Here is an 18,929-nt window from a genome sequence, read left to right on the forward strand (position 1 = left end):
AGAGTCACGAGAGTTCATGAGAACAACGTCGCTTATTACAGGTCGTGCGGGGGGCTGGGCGGAAAACATTCAGGGGGTCCATCACGTATCCCCTCATTAAAGGGGAATTCCCACGCGTTACTTATTCCCTCTATCAGAATAAAAATACCTTTTTTTTAAGAAATATCTCTTTTTCTTTGTTACCCCAGTTGTAGTTTTTGCCCCATAATATAAAGTTTTCAGGCAGCTGCATATCAGCCGTTTGTATGATTCTCTCCTTATCATACTGCCTGTGGGGAACAATAGAATGGCTCAGTCTCAATCACCCAGTCTGACTCTCTGCCCAATGTAAGTCTATGGAGGACGGACTTCATTAGCATCGCCGTAAAGCGTCAGCTCAGTGTGGGGTTTGAGCCGGGAAAGTCCCCTGAAATGTCACATGCCGGATATCTTCGCTCGGTTTTCAGACCTTTTCTCCTTTTCTGATAATTTTTTATGTGTTGACTTTTATTTCGGGTAAAATTCGGTTTTTAATTCAGTTCTGAGGCTCGATGTCTGTTAAATACGTTAACCCCCGCAGCCCCTTATTCCGTTATTTACGTTTGGATCATGCGCTCTCACCGTGAAACTTTTGGGGTCACCTGGAGCTTTGTGGACCCTCTACAGAGCCACACGGACCAAACGTCGTGAGCATGGCTTAACCGTGTGGCCCCTGGGTGCGCGCATGCATGCTATAAACGCGCGTGTTTGCGACCGGGGATAAACGGCTAGTATTCTCACCCTTGTGGAAGGTTTGGGGTAAGAGGTGGGATGCGGTGGATGGTTTGGGCTTCGCGTGATGTGGGGGGAGTGGGCTTCGCGTGACGTGGGGGGAGTGGGCTTCGCGTGACGTGCGGGGAGTGGGCTTCGCGTGACGAGCGGGGAGCGGGCTTCGCGTGACGTGCGGGGAGCGGGCTTTGCGTGACGTGGGGGGAGCGGGCTTCGCGTGACGTGGGGAGAGCGGGCTTCGCGTGACGTGGGGGGAGCGGGCTTCGCGTGACGTGGGGGGAGCGGGCCTCACGTGATGTGCGGGGAGTGGGCTTTGCGTGACATGCTGGTTATTGTGTGGATTCCGTGTGAATTTCTTACATTTTTGAGAGTTTTTGTGCGTGCGCGCCGGTGTCGTGTTGCGGGGGGGGGTTGTAGACGTCCCCAGCCGGTGGGAAAGAAGCTCAGGCAGCGAGGAGCGAGCGCCGGGTTCTTACGGGGCGTTGGAAGCGGTTCGCGTCGCTCTGCAGCGTTAGAAATGTATATTTTTTTACTTTTTGTTTTTTTTTCTGATAATCCAGAATGGATCCGGAGTCGCTGGAATCGCTGGCCAATCACATGGAGAAGATCCAGTTCGCTATGGGTCAGGTTAAAGGCGTTCCCCTCCCGCAGGACACGTGTGACGTCTGGGACACCATATACGGCTTCCAGGCCCGGGAGGACGACATTCTGGTGGCCACCTACCCCAAAGCGGGTGAGACGGGGCGCAGGGGGAGACGGGGCGCGGGGGAGACGGGGCGCAGGGGGAGACGGGGCGTGGGGGAGACGGGGCGCGGGGGAGACGGGGCGCGGGTAGACATTAGAAGTCACCGTAACGTGTGTTTCACGTGTCCTCCTGACATGATACCCTGAAAACCTGCGCTGCCGGGTCCCTCGTCGTCTTGTTACCTGAGACAGGTATTTAAATTCCCAGGTAGATTAAAGGTAATCTGATGACTTTTTCAGAAAAGTATGGGGAGGAAATAGATTTAAATCCCAACCACCTGTGGACACTTAATGCGTATTTTAAATGCCCCGCCTGTCACTCGAAACCTTCACCCTTTGTCTTCCTCCACACTGGGCTTATTAACCCTTCATTAGAAAACTTCCCAGAGGAGCGGAAGCCGTTACAGCTGCAAATGGGGGAGGGGCGGCTTTATATTAATGTCTCTGTATTTAGAGTGTGATGTCATCAAAGTCCCTGTTGGTGTAATGGGCAGGCGTCCCAATACTTTTGGCCATATAGCGTAACTTGCGCGCCTGCTGAAGCCGGCTAATTTGCATATGGGGTAGTAAGGGTTCCAGACTCAGGAGCTTCTGCTTTCAGTAACGCCGGCGGATCCCGCGTTTCATCCTTCTGTCTTTACAAATAAACGTTTTTTATGCTTTTATCTGAGTCAAAACATACGCGGCATGACGTGAGCTTCTTGCAGGGACCACGTGGACGCAGGAGATCGTGGACCTGATACTCCAAGAGGGGGATGCGGAGAAAGCTTCTCGGGCCCCCTGCTTTGTCAAAGTGCCGTTTATCGACCTGATTCTACCAAAGCCCATGAAGTCAGGTAACAGAGCAACTCATACAACTCATACAAACAGATCGGCCCCCGGCGGCCCCCCATCTAGTCTCCCCCGTTTCTCCTGCTGTAAAGACTCAAATCTTAATCAGTCGTTGGTTTCGTCTTAGATTCAGGAGCCGTATGTCTATCCCATGCATGTTTAATACCCTCACTGTATTACCCTCTACCACCTCTGCTGGGAAGCTGTTCTAAATCTGTTGGACCCAGATGTGGATGGATGTTTTCCAGCAGAGGGCGTGCGAGGGGTTTAGGCTGCTCCGTGACAGTGAATGCGTGTGCGGTCTCACCAAGAGACACAATACTGACCAGCACCTATAGTGCCCCCTGCAGTATGTGGGCTGTATGTGCGCTCAGAAGAATATATGTTACATACGGTATATATCTATATATTGTAAGCGTGGTCTCTTTGCCGTGTTTTGTAGGCCTAGAGCTTGCAGAAGAGCTAAAATCCCCGCGTTTACTGAAAACGCACCTTCCGATAGAGCTGCTGCCGCCTTCATTCTGGGAGAAGAATGTAAAGGTGGGTGAGGAGAAAGAGGAAACAGACAAGATAGGGTTAATTCTTTAATTCAAATTACAGAGGTTCCTATAACCCTCCCTGTAACTCCTCCTATTACTCATATAACCCCCCTATAACCCTCCCTGTAACCCTCCCTGTAACCCCTCCTATTACCCCTATAACCCTCCCTGTAACCCCTCCTATTACTCCCCTATAACCCTCCCTGTAACCCCTCCTATTACCCCTATAACCCTCCCTGTAACCCCTCCGACTACCCCTATAACCCTCCCTGTAACTCCTCCTATTACTCATATAACCCCCTATAACCCTCCCTGTAACCCCTCCTATTACCCCTATAACCCTCCCTGTAACCCCTCCTATTACCCCTATAACCCTCCCTGTAACTCCTCCTATTACTCATATAACCCCCCCTATAACCCTCCCTGTAACTCCTCCTATAACCCTCCCTGTAACCCCTCCTATTACTCCCCTATAACCTTCCCCGTAACCCCTCCTATTACTCCCCTATAACCCTCCCTGTAACCCCTCCTATTACTCCATAGGTTGTATACGTTGCAAGGAATGCCAAGGACTGCATGGTCTCCTACTTCCACTTCCAGAGGATGAATCAAGGTCTACCGGACCCCGGGAGCTGGAATGATTATTTCTCAACATTTCTTGCTGGACAAGGTGAGTCAGAGAGGAGTCAGGGGGGAGTCAGGCAGGAGTCAGGGCTTGAGGAATTCCACCTTCTGTGAGGTCTCTAGACAACAAGCTGATGGCCTTCAATCCACAACTAAAGTGTTCAGACCGATGTAATGATCGAGTCGCGTGGGAAGCTCCATTGGATCGCTTTCACCACGTGGGCCAATCTGCATTCATGTGATGCATGTTCCTTCCCGCAGTGCCGTGGGGGAGCTGGTTCGACCACGTCATCGGCTGGTGGAAAGCGAGAGACAAACATCAGATACTGTTCATGTTCTACGAGGACATGATCGAGGTGAGGAGGGTACCGGTAACACGGAGGTCGGGTGGGTGATACATTACCGTAACGCTTCTTCATTCTCTGGAAAGGACCCCATGCGCGAGATTCGGAAGCTGGTGAAGTTTCTCGGCAGAGACCTCTCAGAAGAGGCTCTAGAGAAGGTAAAACATCACAGCTCCTTCCAGGAGATGAAGGCGAACCCGATGACCAATTTCAGCACGCTCCCTTCGGTTGTGTTTGACCAATCCGTCTCGCCCTTTTTGAGGAAAGGTGAGCATGACGAGGCGCTGGAGACGTCAAAGACGTTTTTTTCCAGATTTGATTAAAGTCAAAGTGTTGAAGCGCTCCGGTAACCCCAGCTTCTCCATTCCAGGCACGGTGGGCGATTGGAAGAATCACTTCTCGGTGGCCCAGAACATCTTATTTGACGAGGAATACAAGAAGAGGATGGAGGGCGTGGATCTAACTTTCCGCACCGAGCTCTGAGAAGCCCGATCAACCGGTCTAGATTTTGTTGTTTATTAAAATACAATCGCTTTTTTTTTTTTTTATCCATTTTTTTATACAAATGAGTTGAATTTGAGAACTTTAAACTCCCCGTTGTTACATTATATTTCCAATAAACTTTAACTGGTTCTTAAAAGGGCGTTTGGATATTTCACCCCTGCTATAGCTGTAGGTGCTGCCAATATGTGTTCAGAAGCAATGTGTTTATCTCCTGGGCACAGTGATGCCCCCCATCCATGGGTTTGTCGAGTTGTTTGGGGCTAAAAGGTCACATTTGGGAAGTGCGATTTTTCTTCTCATTTTGACATCTGGTCATTCTGCGCCAATGCCTTATTTGGGACATCTTTGAACCGGCCACTCCAATTTACTCCATCAAATCATACCCCTTGTGTATTTCAACGCTAGTATTTTAACTCTTTAGATGTCATGGTTTTTGCCACACCTCCTAAGCTTTTTTTAAAACAGGCGTTCACCGCCATACAGCGTACGGCAGATGTTGATGCCCCGTGGAGGGGCCACACAGGGCGGGAAGCAATAGAAGGGATGGTGAGCCGGTGCAGAGTCGGGCAGGTGAACACGTAAGGGGTGATTTACCATTTTCACCCAAATTATAAAAAAAAAAAAAAAAAAACCTAAAACCACATTCACAGCTTTGCACCTGAACAGCACAGAGTATCAGATCAGGATGCGGCTACCGGAGCACCGTGTGGGGTGGTGGCTGATGATGCAGAGAAAAGGGCGCATGGCTGAGGGTCGGGGGCTGCTTTGCATTCGTCATATTACACCCCAAAATAAATGCTGTTTATTTACCTCTGTTTGTCTGCCTGGCACCGTTCTCGTTCCAAAATCTCATGAAATTATTTTAAGGTTTTCTGTTCCTCGTAACGCGGAGATTTTATTGCCGTGGCTCGGATTTCTGGTTATTCGACAATTTACAATCCAATAAAAACGAATCCTCTGCAGAAATTACAGCAGGTTCCTGAGGCTTTACTGTAGGCTGGGGGGCCAGTGGCGTAACTTCGGGGGTCGCAGCATCTGGAGGGAGCCCGGAGCGACCCCCTTGCTCCTGTCTCCTGGTACCGGTGGGGCGCCTGCTTCTTATTTACAAAGTGGCACGGATTTAAAGGAGGCCAAACCCACAGCGGGTGCAATACGGAGAAGGTTCACGGTAAAAGGGTGGGGGAGGTTCTGCTTCGCACCGAGGTTGTTTGTCGCTCTTTGCCCCGCTTTGTCCCCAGATCACCTGTGCTGCACCGAGAGAGGCCGTAGCTGTCAATCACCCATCCAGCATTGTATGAACGGAGGAGGGCAGACAATGGCGGGGAGGGGGGGGGTAGCCCCCTGTGCTGGCCTGATTTCAAGATTTTGGACCACTTCTTAGTGAATGTCTTCTAGAAGTCGAGAGACTTTAAAGTGACATTTCCCTGAAGACTGGATCCTTTTCTGCTCCTTTTATATACATTCTATATCTGTAAATGGGTTTTGCACAGGGCTGGATGCTGTAAATCGGGGGCCAGACTGGGGAGGAAAAAAGAGTGGCCCTTTGACTTTCAGGCCAGCAGACATTTGGCCGGCTCACGTTGGATCTGTCTCGGGGCGCTGCTGGGGAGATGGAGCCGGGGAAATCTACGCCCGGGGTGGGTTCCTGCCAGCGGCCGTGGTGTCCGCAGCAGATTCCTTCCGGATATCTGCGGGTTGCGCGGTATTTTAATGATGGAATAAAGGAGAGGGAAGGAGATCAGTGGGAGGGACGTGGAATATCAGACAGAGATTTAAGCAGGAAGTGGAACCTCGCAGAGACGGACTGCGGAGCCACCCAGGTAACGGGAAATCACGCGAATCTGCAGGTTTCAGTCAAATCTCTTTAATGATCTCAATATTTTGTTTCAAGTTTTTAAAACGAATCCAATTACTGGCATTATTAATCTCTGCTTAAGCACTGTGGTCTGCCTGCTTATACACAGGTTACCTGTCTGACAACTATGGGGGTACAGACTGTTACACTGTATCAGGAGGGGGGTACAGACTGTTACACTGTATGGGGAGGGGGGTACAGACTGTTACACTGTATCAGGAGGGGGTACAGACTGTTACACTGTATCAGGAGGGGGGTACAGACTGTTACACTGTATCAGGAGGGGGGTACAGACTGTTACACTGTATGGGTAGGGGGTAGTTAGACTGTTACATTGTATGGGGATGCGGGACAGACCATTAGACTGTTTACATGGGGGGGGTCAGACTGTTAGACTGCTTGAGGAGCAACATCAAACCTGTTTATACAAATCGTGATCACTGCGCGGATTTCTGCTGTACTTTGGGTGTTAAATGGAGGAAGAGACATTAAAATAAAACATTAGAACGCATGGAGTGTGAAGCCGGATATGGCGCGAATGTTGACTTTTTGTTGCATTTTCTTTTAGATTTTCTACACGTTTGAGACTCCAGAATGGATCGGGAATCGCTTGAAGAAATGGCCAAAGGAATGGAGAACTTCACCTATTCCTCGGGTCTCATCGAAGGCGTCCCCTTTCCCAAAGCCCTCTGTGATTCTTGGGACACCATATACAACTTCGGGGCGAGAGAGGACGACGTCCTGATTGCCACCTACCCCAAAGCAGGTGAGAAGCAGCTGAGGCTGTCGGCGGGGCTGTCGGCGGGGCTGCCCGTCGGGGGGCGTCTGCGTGATAAACAAATAAAGCCTCGTATGTATCACGGCGATCTGCCACGTGAAGGGCGTTGGCGGGCGTGGAAATGCCTCATTTGCCCAACCGAGATCTGACTGAGAAGAGCAAAGGTCCTCTGTTGGCTTCTCGTTTGATACACAATTAACCCTTTACGTTTGCCATTATCGCAATCATTTGATTGCAGTTGTTGCGGCCATGGGTGCCACAACCGGTTATTAGGTTAGGGGGGTCGGGGGGGAGGGGCAATTACTTTTTCAATAAATTTTAAAGCTGCGTTCTGTGTTCCTCGGGACGTCTCTCTCTCTCTCTCTCTCTCTCTCTCTCTCTCTCTCTCTCTCTCTCTCTCTCTGTCTCTCTCTGTCTCTCTCTCTCTCTCTCTCTCTCTCTCTCTCTCTCTCTCTCTTATATTAAAATTAGTTGATTAAATGTGACAAATAAGCAAAAATGGAAGGAACCAGGAAGGAGGCGGATGCCTTTTTCACAGCCCGTGTAGCTTATACATCGAGGGAGGCATTCAGTTTCACGGCTTGGTGTCCCCCCGCGCAGGAACCACCTGTACTCAGGAAATTGTGGACCTCATGCTCCAGGACGGGGACGTGGCGAAGGCCATGCGGGCCCCGACTTTTGTCAAAGTGCCTTTTATTGAGCTGGTTCTCCCAAAACCCGTAAAGACAGGTACGGTACGACGCGTGTGTCTGAACCGGTGACATCGAATAGCCGTATATAGAGTCAAAATATCCATTGGGTTTCGTAACTGCAGGGGTGGAGATGGCGAACGACCTGGAGTCTCCACGTTTACTTAAAACGCACCTTCCGATAGAGCTGCTGCCACCTTCATTCTGGGAGAAGAATGTAAAGGTGGGTGAGAGAAGACCCCAGAATCTGGGGTGTGATTTACTCCATAGCTCTCTCTTTATGTAAGTCTAGATCGGTGGGAGCCATGGGGTTTCCCTCTCTCATGTGGCGTCCGGCCGCCATGTTTCCTCCGTGGTGTAGAAATCCTCCGTGGTTCTTCTCCTCCAGGTTATCTACGTGGCTAGGAACGCCAAGGACTGCATGGTCTCCTACTTTTACTTCCAGAAGATGAGTAAGATTTTACCAGATCCTGGGAGCTGGAATGATCACTTCTCAACGTTCCTGGCCGGAGAAGGTGAAGATCTCCGTAGGGCTGTTGATAGAAAGAATCGGAGTTCCCTGTAGGGCAGAGTATTAAATGGTATTATCTTTCCCTTCCCATAGTGCCCTGGGGAAGCTGGTTTGACCACGTGATTGGCTGGTGGAATGCGAGAGACAAGCATCGGATACTCTACATTTTCTACGAGGACATGATCGAGGTGCTGATGGTAACAGTAACATGCAGGACGGTTGCCTATTAACTCATTAACTCTTCTCCCATTTCCCGGAAGGACCCAAAGCGTGAGATGCGGAACATGACGAAGTTCCTGAACATTAATCTTTCAGAAGACGTTTTGGAGAAGATCAAGGATCATACCTCCTTTCAGGCGATGAAGAAGAACCCAATGACCAACTCAAGTGCAATCCCTTCTTCACTGATGGACCGGTCTGTCTCACAGTTCATGAGGAAAGGTGCATGAGATTAGATATCTTAGGGAAAAAACATTTAGTCCTCCCCTTTTAACAACGGGTAAAACAAGTAATAGCTCGTGGTGGTTCGTCTTTTTTATATCCCATTCTTTCTTCATACAGCCCAGTAAATTGCTTTCAGAGTACAGAACAAAACAGAAGAAAAAAGGTAAAAAAGTGGATTTTGACATCTTTCCTGTGTTGTAGGGATTGTGGGGGATTGGAAGAACCACTTCACGGTGGCCCAGAACGTTGCATTCGATGAGGAATACGAGAAGAAGATGAAGGGCATCGACCTGACGTTCCGTACGGAACTCTAGAAGACGCCACAATCAACCGTGGAATCTTGGATTATCTTCATTTTTTATGTAATTAATAAAGAATTTCTGAAATTAACAAAATGCATGAATCCGTAGGCTGTCAGACACTTGACGGCTGTCACTCTGTCCATTTTTCCTTCTTATAAAGTATCTTCGGCCACGAAGCTGTCATGTGGACCATCGTCCACCGCCGTGTCCAACATGGAGCTCTCAGCTTTGCTCTAGAACAATCGTTAACGCTCATTCCAAGGGAATTCAGAATCTTAAGAGCAGCCTGGAAACCAAATTTAGGTAAATTCAACTCAACTAATTTACAAGGCATTTATTCACTAAACGGTAATCGTTGGTAGGTCGCAGAGAGACCAACATTTGGTAACGATGGCCCGGCTCCGGGGGGGAACGGAGTAAAGAGAAACGTAAGGTACGGGGAACGGGAGAGACGGTGCCGCAGATGTATCTGGGAGCAGAGAGAAAGGAGTAGGGGGGCAGAATTAAGAGAGATGCCCCCAGAAGTAGAGGAAAGAGAGGTGAGGAAAAGATAGAATGGATTGAGCGTCGTAGGGAGTGAAGGGATGCAAAAGGACTGCGCCTTGTACTGGATTAGCGATGATGGAGTAAATAAATCCGGTGAAATGCGGTCTCTACATAACAAGACAGGTTAGGGGCAGGTGGAAGGGTGGGGGGGCAGGTGGATGGGTGGGGGGGGCAGGTGGAAGGGGAGGGCAGGTGGAAGGGGAGGGCAGGTGGAAGAGGGGAAGAGCGGGAGGGCAGACTTGTAGGAAGATGGAGGAACGCCTTGCGAACTTTAAGAAGGCTGTAAAAGAGAGTGTTAAATATACTGTAAGAGTGGACACGGGGCAAAAAGAGGGCAAATATTGGTGATAAGAGGTTAGTGGAGCAGAAAAATAGAAACTAAAATAAAACAGACAGAAGAGAAGACAGACGTGACATAAATTCCACCAAAAATCCCTGACGATGGAGGAATGCGTTAAACGCTAAATGTGCATGAATGAGATTCTTTGTCCTTATTAGTGAAATTTCCCGGTAGATAATCAAATCATACAAAAAACACCAAAATAAATCTGCTTCACGGCGGGGGGGCTAAGCGGCAAACGGAAGAATTCTTCTTGGGAAAATTGGTTTTCCTCCCCGGACGTTCCCGAGGGTCCGTTACTTCCCTGTGGGCTGCAACGAGGATCTTTCATTTCCGGTCTCCGAAAAAAACAAAAGAGCTGGATCCTAAAATTTCCGGATTATTAACTCTGCGTCGTCCTGCCTGCTCGGCGGGCGTGGAGGCCGCTCCTCGGGAGTCCCATTATCCCGGAGATTGGATATGTTGCTTCTCGACTGCGTATCGCGACGCGTTTGCTTGTAATGAGAGCATTCTTTTAATTTCGGATGTGAGACCTCTCCATAGAAACCATCTCGAGAGGCTTTGGTTGGACTTCCACTTCGCTCAGTCGACTCCCCGCGGCTGCCTCTAATCGTCACCCTCTTATTTACCCCTCTTTGCCGTTGGCCGGCTTTCTTCTCTGCGTCATTCTGTTACCCAACGTGTATCCACTACTCCTCTTGTATTTCTTCACCCTCCTGTCCTAATCCCCCTCCTTTCTCTCTTAGTTCCTTCAGTAATTTGCCCTCCTCTCTCTTTCTGACTTCCGCAGCCTCCGCTCGGTCCCCCTCCCCGACTCTTTCTCTCTGCCGATCATGGCCTTTGAACGGAACGCGCGGTATTTCGGCTCCTATGTCATGCAGAGACCCGCTATGGGGCGTATCACGGGCGTTCCCTTGGACCAGAAAACATGTGAGACCTGGCCAGACATTTGGGGCTTCCAGGCGCACCCTGGAGATGTTCTGGTGGCCGCCTATCCCAAAGCAGGTGCGGAAGGTTTTTTGTGTCCGTCGCACCCTTCCTCTTATCTAGAAAGTAAAACTTCCACGTTAAGAAGACCAATTCAGAAGAAGGCAAGAGGCATGGGTGTCTTTTATAATTATTTTGTTAGCTGCGACGCTTTCATAGGCACCATAAACCTGTAGGACTCAAACTGTGGACCACCAGCCACCGGTGGCCATCAAGGTGGTCCTGAAGATGGACAAGAAGAGAGAGCAGTCATGATAAAATTCAGTGTCTGTATAAGAGTGAACGTGGGCACCGGGAGGAACAGTTCCTTAAAACATTTTGGGGTTTTATTAAATGTGGTCCTTGGTGTCCAATATCTTGGCCCCCAAAAGCATATTGTTGGACGACCACCAAGATAACGGATGGGCGCTCAGCGACAAGAGGATGGAAGGGTTTGTTTTGGTTCAGAAATGTATCCAGTTGTGAAATATAATCTGCGGGAAATGCTAGATTCTTAACGTTACTGAACCCCCCCTAATTTCACGAATGCCAATTGTCGAAGGGTTAAAACCCACCATAAGCAACAGACCCCCAAATACCGCTTGAGAAGTAAAATATGCAGCCGATGCTCATGATCCGTTTAGTGCCCCAATCCTCTCCGTCTGTCCCTCTCCCTCCCAGGAACCACATGGATGCAGGAGGTGGTGGACATGATACACGAAGACGGAGACGTGGCGAGGTGCCGGCGCGCCCCCACATACGACCGGCACCCATTTCTAGAGGTTGTGGCCCCCAAGCCCGTGCCATCAGGTGAGGATCCTGCTCTTCGTAACTAACGTAACGGATATCCGGTTAAATCTCGCCCTCGGCCCCATTCAGTGGAACGCGTCAGCCATTCACAAAATTACCCACTCATGCGTGGAAAGAGCTTCTTATTCACCACGCGGGGTAAATGAATTTATTAAATAAATATTTGTCATCCGCCGCAGGGCTGCAGTTAGCAGAAGCCATGGAGCCGCCCCGTATCCTAAAGACTCATCTTCCGGTCCAGTTGTTGCCTCCGTCGTTTTGGGAGAAGAAGAGTAAGGTAAGAATGAAAACGCGGACGCGGAACGCTTAGCAAGCAAACGTACAAAGTAAGGGCCGCCCGGGCCGGTCCTGATAACGCTCGGTCCAGAGGTGTAACGTGGGAAACAATGTCATATCATAGAAGCATTATCGTCACGTGACGTAACATTTACGCGAGCGGATATTCACGCTACCACCACATGCATCAATGTCCATGCTGGAGGTTCTGCAGGGAATTAGAAACTTAACCCCTTAAGAACAGTGGGCGGTCCCTAACCCCATTGAAAACAATGCATTTTGAGCCCGTACATGTACGGGCTTTGTCATTAAGGGGTTAAGATTTTAGAGATTTAAAGAAAATCTAACTTTTTGGACCAATTCCAAACAAAGCTGATTTTTCTTGTTCCTCTGCCCTCTGCTTGTCTTCTTCTGCAGGTCATTTACGTCGCTAGAAATGCCAAGGACTGCCTGGTCTCCTACTTCCATTTCCAGAGGATGAATAAGGGTCTGCCGGACCCCGGGAGCTGGGAAAATTACTTCTCAACGTTCCTGTCTGGAGAGGGTCAGAGACGATGCTTCGTATTCTTCAAATTAAAATCAATTTTTTTTTTTTTTTTTAGGGGAGAAATAGCGGTTTTAGGTAAAGATTACGGAATGTTTTACAGGATGTCCTACTAAATTCCTTATTGCAGTTCCCTGGGGCAGCTGGTTTGAGCACGTCACCGGCTGGTGGAACGCAAAAGACCGACATCAAATACTTTACATTTTCTACGAAGACATGGTCGAGGTGAGAATAAATCCTCAACGTGAATGGATGTCCTATACCAGGGGTGTCCAACCTGCGGCCCTCCAGCTGCTGCAGGACTACATCTCCCATGTTCCTGAGCCAGTCCCTTAGCTGAAAGAGCATTGTGGGAGATGTAGTCCTGCAGCAGCTGGTGGGCCGCAGGTTGGACACCCCTGTCCTAAACGTTCAGATACATCACCAAACGCTTCGCTCTTTATAGGATCTGAGGCGCGAGGCGCAGAAAGTGGCCAGGTTCCTTGAGAAAGATCTGTCTGAGGATGTTCTGGAGAAGATCTGCCAGCACACCTCCTTCCAGGCCATGAAGGACAACCCCATGGCTAATTACAGCACCATTCCTACGTTCGTAATGGACCATTCCATCTCCCCGTTCATGAGAAAAGGTAGAACTTAATGACTTGTGAGCTAAGACACCATCACTTGGGTGAAAGAGGGACATTTTTGTCCTCCTGTCCCAATGGCGGCCTTGACATCTGTCCCGGTTTGTCACTGCTGGATCGCAGGGTTACTGCATCTCAGCGCCGCTACCTCTTGGTCTTCCTGCTTTCTCCGATGACTCTGTCTTTTTGTACATCTCTTCCTCAAACCTTATGTCCTTTTCTCCTAACCAATGGCGGTCATGTTGGTTACTCTCCAGGCATCGTAGGAGACTGGAAGAACCATTTCTTGGTGGCCCAGAACGAAATCTTTGACGAGGAATACGAGAGAAGAATGAAAGGGACCACACTGACCTTCCGCACCCAACTCTAAAAGACAGAAGAGGGACAGTAAAGGGGGCATTATTCCTCCCCAGTCACACGCGTGTGTATTGCGTCACCCTCATGGTATGGAATATTATATTCATCGGTTTCCGGTTCCATGATGCACGCGTTAGGGCTCTCGGCTCCATGTGGCCTCCAAACCGTCTACCTGTCTGGTCCTTCCTTTCGCTGATACAATCAGATCTGCCGTCCGCGGTCCCGATGGACTTATTGGCAAAGCAGGGAGGCCGAAAGGCACCATTATGTTAAAATATACAAAAAAACAACAACCCAGAAAGGCGGGGGAGGGGATCACCGTATGGGAATTTGGTTCACTATGGGAAGACGGCACTGTTATGGCTTCAAGGAGATTCGCCCTCCTTTTCGTAAAAAAAAGCCTGACTTCTGTTTCCGTCGGATAATCGCGGTCATTTATATATATATATATTTTCTTTACCTGTCTGCTGGTGGCCGCCATAAATCCAGCTCACTTTACAGAAAAAGGGGCCTTGTGTAATATTATTAAATATAATAATAATAATAATAATAATAATAATAATAGATTTATTTAATATTTCTCTGTATGTAAAACTTTTTAATGACTTATTAAACTGCAGGAGGTCTTTACCGCAGCATGTTGTCATTTGTACAGCAGGGGGCGGGTGAGTTGGTCTTTCTCTATGATTATGCGCTGCCTTTCTATCCTCTGTCTGTGTGAACCCTCTCTATGGTCTTGACACGTTGCACGTCAGCCACCTCAGCGCCCGCGGCCGCGTGGCATGCTGGGCGTTGTAGTTCTCTCTTGGGCTCGGCTGCTGGCGCTCAGGAAGCTGATAGCTCTGTGAACTACAAGTCCCTGCGTGCGCCGGGTGCGGGCAGGTTCTGAGCGGGGTCAGGTAGGACTGGAGAAGCCGGTGAAGCTGAGAGAGGAGCAGGCATGTCTGGGAAAGTGAAGGTCCGAGCTGCGGCCAATGCAGAGGCCATGTCCGGGGCCGTGTCCGTCAACGAGCGGATCCTGCGGGACTGCCACGCGCTGTATACCGACCCCGAGAGCGGTGAGGAGCCCCGGCACTGTGCAACAATAGGACCCCAACCGGCTTGTTCTGCGGATCGTGCTTTCTGCGCCGCCAGTATCACCCCCCACATACATACGGAACCCCCCCCCCTGCCTCCCCACTTCTGCCCTGCAGAACCCAACCCCCGCCTCCCCACTTCTGCCCTGCAGAACCCCCTGCCTCCCCACTTCTACCCTGAGGTGCCCTCCTGCCTCCCCACTTCTGCCCTGCGCAGCCCCCCCTGCCTCCACACTCCTCCCCTGCGGAGCCGGCATGGTGGGCCCGATACCCCGGTACACGCTGGCATTTGCTGTATTTTGAAACGTTATCTCTCCCCAGGTCTCATCGCTCTCGCATCCCACCTGGGCCTCTCTTTTCTCCCTCCTCGCAAGAAGATTACGGTGATGTTAATGGGGAATCACTCGGCCGGGAAGAGCAGCTTCATTAACTGGTGAGCCGCGCTCTGTCCGCTCCGCGCTCTGTCCGCTCCGCGCCGCTCCGGTCCGCTCCGCGGGTGCAGGGTGCTGGTTTTTCGTACGCGGTGTGATTTCTTCATTCCTTTTTCCTCCCCAGGTATATAGAGGAACACATTCAGCGGACGGGAGTGGCGATAGAGACGCAGGGATTCACTTTTATAACCAGCGGCCGCAAGAGGGAGTCTCTGACCGTGAGTGTGCAGCGGGGCCCCCGGTGGGATCGTGTTTGGGGGGGCTCCTGGTGGGATTGCGTTTGTGGGGGCTCCCGGTGGGATCGTGTTTGGGGGGCTCTCTTTGCAATGTTCCCCAATCTTTTCTCTTTCTGCAGGGTGATGCGACGTTACATCTCTATCCTCACTTCAAGCCCCTGCAGTCTTTTCAAGGTAATTTAACCGTCTCAGCGCCGGTCTGAATCCGCCTTTGGCTTTGTTGCCCCCGGTTTGTGCCGCGCTCGCCTCTCCTGATCCCGTCTTCCTCCCGCAGGGGTGTCGGAGTATCTCTGCACGGAGATCTCCACGTCGCGCCAGAAGAAGTTCAGCCTGGTGACATTCGTTGATACCCCGGGGCTGGTGGACGGTGACATGAAATACCCGTTTGACGTGAACAGAGCCCTCTTGTGGCTAGGTAGGTTTATTACACCCGATGGAGTCGCATTGGCTTTATTCTCATACTCATGGAGTGGGAGCTGTGAGTGATGGGTACGGGGGCTGATTACGTGAGCGCGCACCTTTCCTTTACATGTTATGAAGGTGTAGTGGAAGGCCTGTGGCCCTTTAACCTTTTAATGCCCTCCTGTGTGTCTCCCAGGGGAGCTCTGTGACCTGGTGCTGGTTTTCTTTGATCCGATGGGCCAGGCTCTCTGTAAACGAACTCTGGACATCGTGGAGAAAATTAACGAGAAGCACGGCGACAAACTGCGTTTCTACCTGACCAAAGCGGACGATGCCGGGGGGGAGAGCGACCGGCAGGTAAGATCCGGCGTCTCTGCGTGGCGCGTGTGCCGGTGCAGAACCTTTTTAACTGCAGATATTCCTGAATCCGTGCAGAATGCATTCAGACGAAAATGAAGCAAAAATCTAACTTTTCGCGCTCTCGTTCATTCTCTCGCTCATTCATTCGCTCTCTCGTGCTTTAACTGTTTCCCTACCTTCTCAGCCGCTCGCATCTTCGTCTTCTCCCGGCAGTCTTCTATCTTTCGTCCGCATCTCCACGGATATAACCCGGCAGGAACTTCACAGCCAGAGCAGAAGACGTCCCCTAAAGTCGCAGCAAGCGCCGCTATTTATATATCCGTGGAGATGCGGACGGAGAGAGAATAAAAGAGATGTGGAAACCGGGCTTGGTAAATAGCGTGAACCCTCTATATGGCCACGTGCGCGATTTGGGGGGTGCGGAGCCGCCATGACCCCAGAACACAGAAGGGTAACTGGCGTGGGGCAGAATAAGAAATCCCCCCCCCCCCCTCGTTTGTCTCCTTCCAGAGGGTGCTGATGCAGATCGTTCAGGAGCTCTGCAAGAGACCCGGCCTCAACAAGTGCGGCTTTGACATGCCGACCATCTACATCCCCAACCCCAACAAGGTGAGCGGCGTCTGCGTTTATCTTTATAGCGCTGCTACGCTGGGGTACCGAAGGAGAAGGTTTTAGAGAGACTGGATTTGGTGTGATGGAACATGTCAGGTGGTGGGGTGGGAGGACATCGGAAACCTCGGTAGGGTTGACAGGACTGACTGGAGCGGCTTTTAGTGGATTGTGTGTGTGGGGGGGGTCCTGTTATAATTTGCACCATAGGAGGGGGGAGATCAGATGCGATAATAATTATTATTGGTTGGGGTTAAAGTGATTTCAGACATGTCCGCGTTATACCCTCATATAAGGGTGGTGCGAACGGCGTCCTTTGGGGGGCTTTGAGCATAGAATGCGTTCCCCATGCGCGCCGCGTGCTTTGTATAATTTGTGTTTTTCCCCGCCTGGTGCAGCCGAGTCGCTGCGTCAACCAAATCGAGGAGGTTTGTAAAACCGTCGAGAAAACAATCACCCAGACGGTGCAGAACACGCTGAACGCGCTCGGCAAAGACTGCCAGAAACTGACGGAGAGCATCGAGGCGGCCCTGCGCCAGGATGAGTGAGTATCGGGGGCTGCGGGGGGAGCGAGGGTCTCGTGTGCCCGCATAGTCCGTGTTTCTGCTAATCACGCCGCTCGCTGTGCCGTCTCGGACAGGCGCTTTCCACGGTAATCATTTTCTCTGTCTCTCCCCGCAGCGAGACCGTCCGCAGTAACAGACAGGCCCGTGCCCGAGGCTGTCTCTTTGGGCTCGGAGGTCTCCTGCTCCCCGTCTTCCTCTTGGTCTCCGCTTTGTTTGGGTTTATCCCACCCGAGTTCTGGAACGCGCTTCTGGGGAAGGACGGGGCCGAGACCCTGGAGCTCTACCTGGTTAGTAAGGGGGGCGCCAGTGGGGTGGATTCGGCTGCGTTCCACTGGGGGGGGTTTATTGGGCTGCATGCCCCGTCGGGGGGAGGGGTATTGGGCTACGTGCCCCGTCGGGGGAGGGGTATTGGGCTGCGTGCCGTCAGGGGCTTCCGTCAGCTGTCTTATTCTCTCTCTCCCAGGCGCCCCTCCACACGATATGGTCGCTGTTCCCCGAGGATTACGTCGGATACGTCTTCCTGTTCCTGGGAACTTTAGCTCTGCTGCTTCTTTTCCTGGCGCAGCGATGTTTCAGGTACCCGGCGCTGGCTGCACGTTTTGCGCATGTTGCACGTGGCACTGTGTGAGTTTAGGCTCCGGCGTGTAACCGTACTCACGCGTTTTTTTTTTCTTCTTCTTCTTCTTCTTCCTCCCCTGCTCCCAGGACTCAACCCACGCTCAACAAGAAGCAGCGCCGCTACCTGCAGGACCGCCGCACCCACGTCATCGAGGTGGTGGAGCAGAAAAAGGTGAGCCCTGTCCTTTCTAAACCCCCCCCTCCCTCTCCGGGGTGCATGTTCGGGGGCAGCAGGGTTCCAGTGTTTTACTGTGTGGTCCTATTAGATGGGGGTACATTTCACACGTAAACAAACTAAAAGCCCCCCCAACTCCCCCCCCAACTCCCCCCCCTGTACTTTCTCTCCTCTAGAAACTTCTGTATGAAGAGTACCTGAAGCAGAGCGTGGCTGAGCATGACATGAGTTGACTCCCCAACCCCTAGGATTCTTGAAGTGAACCTCTATGGAACAGAAGGAGCCCACAAAGGGCCCAGTAACCAGACTTTATTTTAACCCCTGCCGATGCTCCAGTGACACTGACACACAGTGTTGCCTCACAGGTTTTGAGGGCTGTTACAGTTCTGCTCTACTTCTGCCCCCTTTTGCCACATTTGTATCTGAGAGTATTCAGCCCGTTAGTATGCGGCGGGTTTAATACTCTTAACATTTTTCTGGGGTAATTACGTCCCACGGGGGTAATGCCGCTTCGTATAGCGGTACTGAGCGCACCTCCTGTCCGCGGTGTTATACAGCGTTTTATTATTGGGGGGGTGTTGATAGTTATACTCTGTACAGATTTATGTCACAGGATGCTGTGTAATAACAGTGCCTTGTTTTATAGCAATAATACGGGATTAACCGAATGATTGCCAGCCTCGCCCACCAATCACTGCCAATGTTGTCTGTTATGTGTAAAAAGCCCCACCCCTGTACCTCCCTGTGGCCAGTAACAATGTAACCTCCATGATGTGAACTTTAAGTCTGTTTTTTTACTTCAGAAGCAATAAATTATTTTCCAGCGGGGATCTGATGGGTGCTGTCATATGTAAACATGTGGGCGGAGTCACAGCCACGGGTAGTAAATCTGATTGGGAGACGACAGGGCTGATATGCATATAACTGGTTGGTAGAGCCATGATGTGGTTGGCGGGGATGTGATGTCCAGCTGGATGGCACAGCCATAGTGGATATTTAAACTGGAGAGGATGCCCAAAAAGCCTGGAGATCCCCCGCGGCCCCCATTACCAAGTAGAACATTAACCATGAAAACCAGGGAT

At 50.9% G+C, this 18,929-nt stretch overlaps 4 protein-coding genes across 4 annotated transcripts; all 4 read left to right on the forward strand.

Moving 5' to 3' along the window:
* The first annotated feature begins 1,307 nt into the window (after nt 1-1,307).
* On the forward strand, nt 1,308-4,469 carry LOC128501486 (sulfotransferase 1C1-like). Its single transcript, XM_053470961.1, has 7 exons — nt 1,308-1,480; nt 2,199-2,327; nt 2,765-2,862; nt 3,405-3,531; nt 3,747-3,841; nt 3,916-4,096; nt 4,200-4,469. The coding sequence occupies exons 1-7, from the start codon at nt 1,309-1,311 to the stop codon at nt 4,310-4,312; spliced, it is 915 nt and encodes a 304-aa protein (XP_053326936.1). The 5' UTR covers nt 1,308; the 3' UTR covers nt 4,313-4,469.
* Nucleotides 4,470-6,052: 1,583 nt separating this feature from the next.
* Nucleotides 6,053-9,005, forward strand: LOC128501487 (sulfotransferase 1C1-like). Its single transcript, XM_053470962.1, has 8 exons — nt 6,053-6,153; nt 6,757-6,954; nt 7,567-7,695; nt 7,781-7,878; nt 8,044-8,170; nt 8,260-8,354; nt 8,427-8,607; nt 8,812-9,005. Exons 2-8 carry the CDS (start codon nt 6,783-6,785, stop codon nt 8,922-8,924), a joined length of 915 nt encoding a protein of 304 aa, XP_053326937.1. The 5' UTR covers nt 6,053-6,153; nt 6,757-6,782; the 3' UTR covers nt 8,925-9,005.
* A 1,305-nt stretch (nt 9,006-10,310) lies between these two features.
* Nucleotides 10,311-13,431, forward strand: LOC128501488 (sulfotransferase 1C1-like). Its single transcript, XM_053470963.1, has 7 exons — nt 10,311-10,803; nt 11,446-11,574; nt 11,754-11,851; nt 12,268-12,394; nt 12,525-12,619; nt 12,840-13,020; nt 13,275-13,431. The coding sequence occupies exons 1-7, from the start codon at nt 10,632-10,634 to the stop codon at nt 13,385-13,387; spliced, it is 915 nt and encodes a 304-aa protein (XP_053326938.1). The 5' UTR covers nt 10,311-10,631; the 3' UTR covers nt 13,388-13,431.
* A 797-nt stretch (nt 13,432-14,228) lies between these two features.
* Nucleotides 14,229-18,263, forward strand: LOC128501816 (uncharacterized). Its single transcript, XM_053471446.1, has 12 exons — nt 14,229-14,432; nt 14,772-14,883; nt 15,006-15,099; nt 15,237-15,291; nt 15,392-15,532; nt 15,716-15,876; nt 16,390-16,488; nt 16,887-17,032; nt 17,170-17,341; nt 17,518-17,630; nt 17,760-17,844; nt 18,024-18,263. The coding sequence occupies exons 1-12, from the start codon at nt 14,315-14,317 to the stop codon at nt 18,078-18,080; spliced, it is 1,353 nt and encodes a 450-aa protein (XP_053327421.1). The 5' UTR covers nt 14,229-14,314; the 3' UTR covers nt 18,081-18,263.
* The last annotated feature ends 666 nt before the right edge of the window (nt 18,264-18,929 follow it).

The sequence above is a fragment of the Spea bombifrons genome, chromosome 7 (assembly GCF_027358695.1).
Source record: "Spea bombifrons isolate aSpeBom1 chromosome 7, aSpeBom1.2.pri, whole genome shotgun sequence".
NCBI lineage: Eukaryota > Metazoa > Chordata > Amphibia > Anura > Pelobatidae > Spea > Spea bombifrons.

Bases quoted from the DNA above. Each gene is read 5' to 3' on its own strand.
- LOC128501487 (XM_053470962.1), top strand. From the start codon at position 6,783: ATGGATCGGGAATCGCTTGAAGAAATGGCCAAAGGAATGGAGAACTTC. The intron at 6,955-7,566 runs GTGAGAAGCAGC...CCCCCCGCGCAG, and splicing joins TGCCACCTACCCCAAAGCAG to GAACCACCTGTACTCAGGAA. The intron at 8,171-8,259 runs GTGAAGATCTCC...CCCTTCCCATAG, and splicing joins AACGTTCCTGGCCGGAGAAG to TGCCCTGGGGAAGCTGGTTT.
- LOC128501488 (XM_053470963.1), top strand. From the start codon at position 10,632: ATGGCCTTTGAACGGAACGCGCGGTATTTCGGCTCCTATGTCATGCAG. The intron at 12,395-12,524 runs GTCAGAGACGAT...TCCTTATTGCAG, and splicing joins AACGTTCCTGTCTGGAGAGG to TTCCCTGGGGCAGCTGGTTT. The intron at 12,620-12,839 runs GTGAGAATAAAT...CGCTCTTTATAG, and splicing joins TCTACGAAGACATGGTCGAG to GATCTGAGGCGCGAGGCGCA.
- LOC128501816 (XM_053471446.1), top strand. From the start codon at position 14,315: ATGTCTGGGAAAGTGAAGGTCCGAGCTGCGGCCAATGCAGAGGCCATG. The intron at 15,877-16,389 runs GTAAGATCCGGC...GTCTCCTTCCAG, and splicing joins GGGGGGAGAGCGACCGGCAG to AGGGTGCTGATGCAGATCGT. The intron at 17,342-17,517 runs GTTAGTAAGGGG...TCTCTCTCCCAG, and splicing joins AGACCCTGGAGCTCTACCTG to GCGCCCCTCCACACGATATG.
- LOC128501486 (XM_053470961.1), top strand. From the start codon at position 1,309: ATGGATCCGGAGTCGCTGGAATCGCTGGCCAATCACATGGAGAAGATC. The intron at 2,328-2,764 runs GTAACAGAGCAA...CGTGTTTTGTAG, and splicing joins ACCAAAGCCCATGAAGTCAG to GCCTAGAGCTTGCAGAAGAG. The intron at 2,863-3,404 runs GTGGGTGAGGAG...ATTACTCCATAG, and splicing joins TCTGGGAGAAGAATGTAAAG to GTTGTATACGTTGCAAGGAA.